At 40.9% G+C, this 11,614-nt stretch overlaps 1 protein-coding gene across 5 annotated transcripts in view; it reads left to right on the forward strand.

Annotated features, from left to right (window-relative positions):
• The window catches only part of CUNH5orf42 (chromosome unknown C5orf42 homolog), a 132,902-nt gene that overhangs the window by 23,120 nt on the left and 98,168 nt on the right, over positions 1–11,614 (forward strand). For all 5 annotated transcript variants that reach the window (XM_019517948.1, XM_019517944.1, XM_019517945.1 and 2 more), the window contains exons 10-14: positions 4,024–4,176; positions 6,063–6,808; positions 7,347–7,558; positions 9,788–9,868; positions 10,996–11,160. In XM_019517948.1, coding sequence (XP_019373493.1) covers positions 4,024–4,176; positions 6,063–6,808; positions 7,347–7,558; positions 9,788–9,868; positions 10,996–11,160 — 1,357 coding nt within the window. The remainder of the gene's footprint in view (positions 1–4,023; positions 4,177–6,062; positions 6,809–7,346; positions 7,559–9,787; positions 9,869–10,995; positions 11,161–11,614) is intronic.

Raw genomic sequence — 11,614 nt, forward strand, 5'->3', positions numbered from 1 at the left:
GTCCCGCAGTCTTTCAGTGTAGGGTCTGCCCTGTAGTCCCCGGATCATGCGGGTGGCCCTCCTCTGGACCCTTTCAATGTTGTCCACATCCCTCCTGAAATGGGGCGCACAGAACTGGACGCAGTACTCCAGCTGTGGCCTGACCAGCGTCGCACAGAGGGGGAGGATCACCTCCCTGGCTCTACTCGACATGCACCTGTGGATGCACGACAAGGTCTGGTTAGCCCTGCCAACCGTGACCTCGCATTGTCGGCCCATGTTCATCTTGGAGTCAGTAATGACTCCAAGATCCCTTTCTGCCTCCGTGCTCTCAAGAAGGGAGTTTCCCATTCTATAAGTGTGCTGCTGGTTTCTACTGCCTATGTGCAGCACCCTGCACTTGTCAGTATTAAAATGCATCCTGTTCATGTCAGCCCACTCCTGTAACTTATCCAGGTCTTGTTGTAGTCTTTCCCTCCCTACTAGCGTGCTCACCTCACCCCAAATTTTGGTATCATCAGCAAATTTAAACAGGTTGCATTTCACATGAGGTTGCCCATAGGGTTCCCCATGGTTCCGGAAATTTGGCAGTGTGGCAACATTAATTTCTGAGGCTGAAGGAGCCGTTAATTGCCACTGCTCATCCTACTGCCAAATTTCCCTTTGACCCATATCCAGAGCACAGAGAAATATCATCTGGCTTAGAGGGCTGCGGTGGTGGGGGAGTAGAAATTTGGTGGTGGCAGGAAAGGTAGCTGCCACAACTCTGGGAACTGCTGCAGTTAACACTGCCAACAAATTCCAACCCCACGGACCAGATGATGCATCTTCATATCCAGCCTGTGGACTGGCCCTGCGCCACTCATCCAGATGAGCTGGGCACCACTACATTAACCTAATAACTTCTCTGCCAGGCACTCTTGTTCCCCTTTTCTTACCTGTGGTACATTTTATAGTGAGGTTTTTTTTGGCTTTATTTTCCTAAGGTGCTTTATGGCTGCAGTGTGTCAAAGGCTGGAATGGACAACTTTTGGAATTCTTGAGAACAGTGATTCTCAACTTTTTTAGACTCAAGTCAGCTTTTGCTAGACTCAGGACACCCCTCAGAAAATTACAGCTTAGTTTTCACTTGTTTTTCTGACTAAAGAAAAATAATAGAACAATTCTTTTGTTTCAGCGAACTCCAAAACACCACAGTAGGTCAGAATGCTTTTAACACCATGGATTCCTAATTGAAACTTCTGTGTTTATCTTGTGAATTATGTTTACACACTTAACAGTGCTAATATTGCATGCCACCTTGCAGCAGTTTTAAAGGATCACAAGGCACCAGTTTAGAATTGCTGCATTAGAAAAATGGCTGTATGACTTGACCTAGAACCCCCTTCCTATGTGTCTATAAAAAGATAGTCTTAATAAATTCCTTTAAGTTAAGGGTGTTGAACTCATTTGTCCTCATGGCCTGGACCTGGACTGCAGGGCTTCTCACAGGCCAGCCTTGGACTGTAGGGCTTCTGGCCATGGCTGTTAGTGCTACTGTGTTGGTATCAGCAGCCAAGTTGGTAATGCTGCTGCTTCTCAACCCTCAGAATCACACAGGCCAGAGCCACAGTGTCAGTGTGGCCAGCAGCCATAGCTTAACACTGCAAATTTTAGTTACTAGCAGCAACCACTGCATTCTTTGGCAGTGTTCACTCCAGGGGTGCTGGCCATCCTGACACTGCTAGTTGTAGCGATGAGGTTGAGCAAAGATGTCATTAACTCTTGGACTCTGGCAGCTGAAGCTAGATGACCCACCTCCTAAACGTCCTTCTTTGTACCTACCTCTGCGGGCTGGATCCTATCCACAGGCCATATGTCTGACACTCCTGCTTTGAGTGATAGAATAATTTGTTCTGAAACAAGACAGACTTAGAATTATTTGGAATCACCAGTATTCTTTGAAATAATTATTGAGAAATGTTGTGTCTTCCAACACTTAAGTAGCAGATAGCTTCCATCACTACATTTTGCTGTCTAATCATATATAGAGTCTACATATATTTTTTTTCCCTTCAGTATACTTATCTGGGGAGAAATGAAGTGAAATTATGTGCTAATCCCAAATATATTCAGAGGGTCAGTAAACTGCTTTACTGTCTTTCCTCAGCCTGGAGTGAACAGGCCATCCGCATTGGTGACGCAGTAAGAATACCCCCTCAAACTTTGGTTTCTATTGAGAAAATCTAAACGGGTTCAATTGTGATGCAAATATCTGTCTATTAGTGACAGATTTGAGACCATCAGTTCATTTCCCATAGACCAAAATCTGTTGGAGGGTAACATTTTTCAACTAAATGTGAAAGGGAGATTTGGAAGTGAAAGATTCTTCAGGTGTTACCAATTATCTTGAGCTGTCCAGACCCTCACGAATCCATGAGATGATAAACTGACATTGCTGTGGGTAGCAGTGAAAATGGAACAATAATTTATACCATTGTCATCCAGGTACTAGCAGATGTATTTGAATTTGTGGAAATTATTTGAGTACCTGCATGGGCTGGGACAGTGGGAGCTATGGAAAATTAGACTCCATCCTTTTCTAGATGCTTATGTATTGGCTGATCTACTAGTGAGACGCCAAACAAAAGTATTCTTTGAGAATGGGCTTTGGGAGAGGATACTGTATATCTTAGTGATGGATCAAAGAAGAAAATTGTGCCCCTTTTAGGGAGAGTGAGCAAGTATAATGAGAAACGTGATAATCAAACGGGATTAGAGAAAGAGGAAAAAAAGAGATGTGAAATGATTATGGAGACCATGTGATACTCTCAGGTAACTAAGGGTATATAAACAGTGAATGTCCAGCAGGGGAGTAAAGGGGAGGCAAGTTAGTTGAAAAGGGGGTCAGCATGAGTATTAAATTTCCCTATACTAATGAGCAAGCATTGGGAATGCACATATTGTGATGTAGTAACATGCAGCAGCCAAAACCCAGTAGAGGCACTGTATTGCAGTACTGTGACCATAATCTAAAACACTTAAACAAACAACAAACAAAAACCTTGACAGTCTTATGTTTGAGTAGTAGAGCATATACTAAGAAAAGAAAAACAGAAATAGATCCCTTAAACTTGTTACAGTAGTACTGTCATTTAGGTCCTGGACCTAGAGATCATCTTTGATTCTTCATTCTTGTCCCACTTCTCCAAACTATGTTCAAATCCTGCCAGTTATTCCTTGAAATTCCATCTGTTCCAGGACCCAGGTTTGCTTTGTATCCCTCCAACTGAAACGCTTATTCAGGCTCCCTGGTCATCTTCCATCTTGATATCTATAACCTCTTCTTCCCCTCAAATTGCCTGATTTTTCCACACAAAATATAATTACTGGACCCGTTTCTTTTTTAGATCCTCCTATAGCACATGAAAATCAAGTTTCTATTCCTTGCCATCAAAGCTCTGCAAAATCCTGTCCTCCCCTGCTTATCAGCTTCTCTTCTGTATTTCACAATGGTGTTCTTTCCTCCCACATCCCTGGGATGCTGGTATTGATATCCCACCTCTTTCACAAGTATTTGTATATGGGAAGAATGCAAGACATGCCTGTACTTGTTGCATTCATATTATATGTCTCAGTTTGCTTGTCTTGCAGGGTCTGTGATTTATGAGAGTCCGCTTCTCCCACAGGCGTCCCTGTGGTTTCTTTTCCTCTGCTATCTGTGCGCCAAAATGCCTATCCTAAGTCTGTCTGGCTGTCCATTACTCTTCAGACCTATTCCTACATTTAATCCGAGAAAATAAAATAGTTGGCTAGTGTTATTAAAAGAATAACATCCAACACATGGCCACATATCACCTTCACCAGCATATTTATATACTATACCTACATTTGGTTCTGTCCTTTTTGTTTCTCTTGTTTGCTTTTAAATTATAAGTTGTTTCAGTAAGAGATCATGCCTTTTACGTTTAGAAAATGTTTAGCACATTTTGGGTATTAGGAGACAAATATGTTTGAATATAATTATGCAGACTGCATTAATAATATAATTTTTGTTTTCTACAGTCTAAAGGAAAAAGGCTGCAGTTGCAATCTTTGTCCTCCTTAAAATCTAATCTGTTAAAACAACACCAAAAGCAAAGTTCTGCCCTTTCCACTGTTCCAAAATTCTTGCAAGAAGAAACTGTAGAATGGGTTGAAAAAACAGAAGAATTACAGGTATTTCACAGCATTTCTTCATGTAATGTATAATTATATATATCTACCTGATTTTAGGATTTTTTGAATGTGAGAAAATCTAATATCAATCATTTTTGCCATAAGACTCTCAGATTGGAGACAGCAGAGGGGACCTGAATTTAATTGTCAGTCACAGAATAACTACGTGCCACCAGGATGATGCAGTCTTGAAAGAGGCTAATGCAATTGCAGGATGTACAAAGAGGTGTATTTTTAATAAAGACAAGATCTTTCTTTGGGATGTATATGGAAATCCGAGGGCTTTTTCTTGTTGCTACTAGGGGCCAGAGAGAGAAAGGACTTCCCTCCCATAAAAGCATTATTGGTTTCCAGGAGTGGGGGTTTTGGGTGACTGGTAGGGAGGGTCTATTTTTGCCTTCCTTTAGAGCAGAGGTTCTCAAACTGTGGTCCACAGACCACCACCGGTCTGCGAGCTCCATTCAGGTGGTCCGCGGAAAGGTTGTGGAACAATTGAGAATCTGTATTTGTAAGGTAAGACTACTGATATTAAAATACACTTTGATTTGTAGAACAAAAAAAAGTTTATTAAGTGATCTGCTGAGACCCTCAGCAATTTTCAAGTGTTCCATGAAAAAAAAGTTTGAGAACCACTGCTTTAGAGCAGTGGATATTGAGCACAAGCAGAGGTGGAGTATGGCTCCAGTGCAGTGGTATTCCTCATTTTACTTAGAAACCATTCAGGTGCATATCTGGTGGATCTAGCTTGTATATGCAGGGTCAAACCAACTGTCAAATCTGGGGTCAGTGACAAGGACCACAGGGAAGTTTTTCCTTTCTCCCTATACAGGTATAGTTATTTTCCTGGGGTCATCTGATCATATAACTTAAGTAATTTCCTTTTACTGAAGTAGCAGGGGCAGCTCTCTTCCAAATCCAGATTGCAGATCTCAGCAGAGCATTGAGACAACCCTGGGTCCAATTTGGGACCCAAAACTTCCCCCAGTTCAGTCTCTGGGGTCAGGCTGGGGGTAGCCCCAGGACTACGGGCTGTCCAGGGTCAGCACCATCAATCAAGTGATTGCACCAGCCCCAGACAGCCACTAGTTTGGTTGGAAACCTGGGACTGTCAGCACCTCCTGCTGACAGTCATTGTTAACAACAACCCTGGACTGCCCTGGGTCCTGTTCCAAGTCTCTGGCTGCTGCCAAAAATTGGCTGATTAACCCTCTCCCCCCCAAATTTGCCCTGGACAGCCCCAGTCTGGTTCCAAGACCAAGGCTGTCTCCAGATGATGCTAACTATCAGCTGATTATCAGTATTGGTGGAGCAACCCCAGTCTGGAACACAGCATGTCATACATTTAAGTTAAGGTACTGTACAAATCAGGTACAAAGATGTTCCACATACATATTCCATATAATGTGAAATGTCTTTGTGGATAGTTTGCTATTTTATGATGCCATAAATTGCTTTAACATGTGACACGTTGTAATATATGGTGTAAGTGACTCATTAATCGGACCATAAATGTAATGGCTCCCAGGAAGCTTTTGTCTCCACTGCTGTTTATTTATGGCTCATTGTAGCAGTTTTTTATAGGGTGCTTGTAGTGGGGTGTGCAAGAGGGATGTGAGGAAATATTTCTGTGCATCTTAGCCCTCAGTGAAAGCGGTCTAACCGTAAGCAGTCAACTTGAAAATAAGATTATCCACACAGGAATTTAATTATTCAGGTTTACATTCATATTCTGCCTTACCCAAATTAACTTCCCTGTGTTAGATAAGCCCTTACAATATGGAGGTGTTTCACATATGAAGCTAAGTTAAACTGTGTCTTGCTCTTCATTGTTCTTGTTCAGGAAAAAAGTTGCATCAGACTTTTTTTTTCCCCCTTCTGTGATGTAGGATCATGAAGAAGAATCTGATGAGGATGAACATTTTCAAAATAGCTCTTCTGCTTTCTGGAGTCCAGATTCGCTTTTTGGTCAAGGCCAGTTAGAGTTTGCATCAATGTTTGACACTATACATGCAGAGGATGATACCGAAGAAAAAGATGATTGGTCTGTGGAACTGGACTCTATCCAAAAAAACCTCCTTGCAGCCTGGGAGACGGGGATTTCAAAAAACGTACAAGAAAAAGATGTGCTTTTGAATTACACAATAAGCTGCATTACTTACTTTTTCAGTATTATCCAGTATATAAAAAGTCCTTTATTAAACCACAAGCCGTTTTTAAACAAGTCTGCAGATAATAATCTCTGGATACATTGTGTCTTAAGACATTTTCAGCAGTTTTTAAGTGTCCTGTTTTGGGGCGTCAGAGATGAACAGACTATTAGATATGTAGCGAAACTCACGTCACAAACTATAAAAGTAATGCTTGTTCAGCAAAAAGATCAGTTGTTCTCCAAAAATCTTTTGGGGTCCTTCTGCTTGTTGAAGATGGTCACTCGCACTCTAAATGGCATATGCACTCCAGAGTATGAGATGATTTCTACATCCTCTGTCAACAGTAATGTCAAACTTGACTCTCTGGTTGTACCTATTTTTCAAGTTCTTAATGGGAATGTCACTCAGAAATTTCACTCACAAACTTCCTTGCTTAAGAGACCTCCTTATGCCTCAAGCCTTGACGAGAAGCCAGAAAACAGGTATCAGTGTTTTCATGGAAAAATAAAAATTGATTTAATTATCACTTGACTGGTCAGCTCTATACAGCTGGAATGAATCAGGAAGCACTTTTATCACACAGGCAGGATGCTCCTCTAAACTGCTTTATGTTCCTGAAAAGAAGCATATTGTACTGAGACCTTTCTCACTTTAAAGAAGTTCCATGCTGTTAGGTGTTACACATGTTACAAACTTATGTTTTAAGTTATTTGGCAAAAGTACTGTTAAGTTTATAGTAAGTTCAACTTAAAAAAAACAATTGTTTGCCTGATATGCGGGTATATGAGTTAGGGTGTGTTTTCTGAATACTAAGATTAAGAACTACAAAATGTTAATAGCACAACAATAAGCTTGATGGCCAAAGGCAAATGATTGAGTAAAATTAGTCTGTCCCTAAGAAATCCAAGACAATAGGTTTTTAAGTTACAATAAGGAGCTCAAAATCAAATTATGGTAAAAAACATTGAAGTAAGGTTGCATTTTTCTTTTTTTTTACTGAGCTTGTTTTTTAAACTGCAGATTAACTATACTGTGGCGATTGTTATATAAGCACGTGCTTTGGTATCAGGCTCAGCTGAACAGAAAAATGTGTAGGAATGGCAAGCCATTAACTGAGGTGAAGATTCCACATGAAGAATCTGTTGTTGCATCACTTTTAAGTCATATCCAGGCAACCCTACAGTCTTCAGGAGTGACCTTGGAGCAAAACTTGAAGCTTAACTCTGTGATTGGTTAGTACATTGCAAGGAACTGCAAATAACTGATGATGTATGAGTAACTAAATTTTAGAAGGTTTGTAACCAGTAAATAACTTGGTCTGTAATGTATTTTCTTGGATGGTTACAGTGGGCATTCAGCAATCTTTTGAAAAGTCACAGTTAAATATCTTTTTTATATATAATTTAGTGGCATATATTTAGGGCTTTATCCAAAGCCTGTTGTTAAACTCAACAGAAACGTTTGGTTAACTTCTGTTGTATCATGCCCTAAAGCTGAAAACCTGGAGCCAGAAATTTGAATTCTGACAGCAGAGACCACAATCTTGTCTCTTCTGAGGGAGACATGCACCATTGTGTGCATCTCTGACATTTACAACCAAAAATCCTGTTTAGTTTGCCAGAATGCTTAAAACCCCATTCATCTTTTTTCTAAAGTAGGTTTTACTGATTTGATGTCATTGGCAAAATGTTCCATCCTGTAACTGTGAGATATGCTGGTTGTTATTCTGGCTTCCATCCACAATCCCAAAGGTACTTGCATGTAATTATGTGTATATAAGGCTTGAACTTCATGTAGAAAAAGAAATTTAATTTCCCAAATTTAAAACTGTCTTCATAGAGACTGCAGGGTCAGGCCCACAGTTTCAAAACTAATAGCATTTTTAACATGATATGAAAGTTGAAAATATACCAGGAAGCACATCTTACCACAAATAAACTACAAAAGGAAGTTCTAATTACAGTTTGTGAGGGACTATGGGATTTATTGTAATATTTCTGTGTGAACTGTGTTCAAGTTGTTATAATGTTCCATGACTCGGTTTACTTAAAATGCTAGCATGCCAGGAAAGAAGGGTTAATACTGAGTTAATGTGAGGAGAGCAAGAAAGAAGGGCCAAGTGCCAGAGTTGCCTGTGTGGAACATGTGGGATGAAAACCAGGACCTATATAGCTTTACTGTTCCCGGAGGCTGGGGTGGGGAAGATGAGCACACCAGTGAGAGGGAAATTTGAACTAAGGGTTGTCATTTTCTTGCAAGAGAATCTGGGTTCAGAAACTAGCCTGGGAGCTTTGGAGAGAGACTGGAATGGAACAGCAGAGTGTCTTTGGAGGTGCTCTGGGCTGTGCAAACTAGAGCTGGAACAAAGTAACTGCTCCAACCCTTTTTGGGTGGTGGGCAGAAAACATGGCTTTTGCCCCAATTAATGCCTTTACTGAAGAAGCTGGCTGCTGGAACTTGGAACTTTGTGTTGTACCCAGTCTTCCCAACAAGAAGTAAATCCCCTCTCAAAGCAGAACTGAATGCTAGCTCCTTGAGTCAGGGCCACAGAGTACCAGTTAAGGTGAGAGAGTGAAAGGCTGAGGGCTTAGAATGGGAAGGAGCCTGGTCTTCCCCCTTGCTCTAGAACAGTGATTCTGTAGCAGGGTGCCAGGGTACCCTCAGGTGACCCAAGATCTTGTAAAGGCTGCAGCAAGGTGTGAGGAGATAAGCAGGTATGAGGAGTCATCCATTCCTAGCCATTGTCCTGCTCCCAGTGCCCAACTCCTCTGCAAGAAGGCAAGCACTGTCATAAAATATTTTTTAGAAGCCAGGTCCTGCTCAAGCAGCAAAAGTTATGGAGGGGTGCCTCGAGTCTAAAGAGATTGAGAATCACTGCTCTAGAAGCTATGACTGGGCTGGCTTTGGGGGTTTTAGAGACCAAACAAGGCCAAAGGGATCTTGAGCAAGCATCTCCAGAGAATGGTGTGTGACAGTTAGCATTTCTAAGCCTGCTGTTAATAGAGTAACAAGTGGCATAATGTATAAGAGCCTTGTAGAAGTGATTATAACCCAAGTTTAATTCTTTCTTAATATCAACTGGAGATTTGAGACATCTGCATTTGATAAGAGATTTGAGAAACCTGCCTTTTTGGAGGATCATTTGGAGGATTTCGCTAACATTTCAACAGTTTCTCTGACAAATGCACATCATGATTAAGGCACTTAAGGTAGTGATTTCCATGGCCTATTCCATGTGATTCAGATAGAGATAGATTTCCCTAGGCAAATCTGGGTCAAGGTTCAAACTCTTGACACTGAATTTTGTAGCTAAATGGCTTAACTTTATTCCAACACAGTGCCCCTGCTTCTCTAACATGGTTTTTCTAAAGGAAAATATAAAGATTTGGGCTAACATCTATACAATGAAAAGATGTGAATACATTTCAGTGTTGTTGAATACATTACATATTTTTTTAAAGGTGAGGAGCAGTTTCTTCTAGGCTCATACAAAGAATCTTTGGACATCTGGAAGAGAGCTCTTCAGGAAGTCAAAGGAAAAGGTAAGGAAGAAGATAGGATAAAGCTCCATTTTTCTCAGGTGTTTGTATGATATTTTGGCAGGGCAAATAATGCTTCTTTAAAGATGCCGTTAGCATTTTTATACTACGTATTTATTTTCACAGGATTTGCTCTTTATATCAGAACATGGTTGAACTAAAAATTGGGTCTAGAGGTTTTTTTCAAGTTTACTTTTAAGTAAACTTGTAAAAAAAACCCATATAAAACACTATTACTACAATTATTCATATGCCAGGTTAGGAGGAAAAGGATTTCTCATCCATGCAGAATGGATGGGATTATGTATTGGAAACTCTTTGGAGATTAAAGGATCTTTCTACAAATCAGGACAGCCTTGTAGATCCTTGTGGGCACTTCTACATGTGCTCTAGGGGTTGGAGGCAGAGAGAGGGGGATGCACTTTATTTAGAGTGGTTCTGAGAGCTGCTCTAATTAAAGTGCCTCCACATCTTGTGTATCAGTGTCCCTGTGCTTAAAAATGGTGGTTGGGGTGCTCAAACTGAAGTTCATTGAATGAGCTTTAGTTCAAGCATCCCCACCACCATTTTTAAGCACAGGGATGCTGATACATGAGACACAGGAAGCTGTTGGAACGTGACAGTTGCCACGCTCCAGCAGGCTCAATTAATTGAGTCTCCTCCAACACGCTGGAATTCCAGCGTGTCTGAGTACCCTCGGCGTTCATGTATAGGCACCCAATGTGTCTACATCCTTCTTGTTGCTTCTTAGACAACCTTTCCTGGGTGCATGTCTTGCTTGAGCCATGCTGCCTTTGCATTATCACAGCTACTTACTAACCCCCTTTTTTGAAAGAAGTAAAAGCTCCTTTGAACATTCCTGAATTGGAATATAGTGGTTTGCAGAATAACTGCTCAGTTCTACTTGTTTTGTAAACTGTGGATCCTTACCTGCATCATATTCACACAGAGGATTTTTTAGGGGGAGATTTTTAGCCTTTCGATGTCTATATTTGTACTTGCTTGCTTCCCTCTACATAGCTAATTGTTACTGCAACTATTTCTTCTTTTCTGTGGCCCTTTCTGTCTACAACTATGCTTCTATGCTTTTGAATATACAGTACTGCATATATTTCTTCTTTTTAATTCAGGAGGAATAAGAGCACATTTTCTTCAAACTAGATATTTCCTTGCCATATTATATTGCCAGCTATATCACTATAATTTACGTGAGGCTCAGGGGCTTTGTGATCATCTTGTGGGAGAAATACTAAGGCGATCTCAGCTTTGCATGAGGCAGATGGAAGATTTCTCTGGTATGTTTATTTTATATAAAATATTAGGTCAGTATACTAAAGTATCTTTATATCCATCGGGTAACCTGATATCTAACTCTTACGCCCAATAGAATTTTAATATCATTATTTCTCTCTGAAGGTTCTGAGAAACTTATATAGACTGTGTATGTTTTTTCTTAAGAAGTACAAAAACCCCTCTTCTGTCCATTTAAAGGTTTCTGTTGACTTCAGTGGACTTTAAGATTAAGCCTATATTCACCTCTACACATGCAGGTAAAGGTGCAATGGGATCTCGTGCACAATTCATATAATTGCACCTCCTGCCATGCCACACGTGCCCAGGGGTCTGTGAAACCCCTGGGGTGGGAGAATTTCTGCTATGACAATTTCCCCCTGCTCCAGGGGTGTCAGAAACCCCTGATTTTTGAAGATCGCCATAGGAGCAATCCCACCTCCCCCCCCCCCCCCCCCG

This window comes from Gavialis gangeticus, unplaced genomic scaffold, assembly GCF_001723915.1.
Source record: "Gavialis gangeticus isolate Ggan-Ray unplaced genomic scaffold, GavGan_comp1, whole genome shotgun sequence".
NCBI lineage: Eukaryota > Metazoa > Chordata > Crocodylia > Gavialidae > Gavialis > Gavialis gangeticus.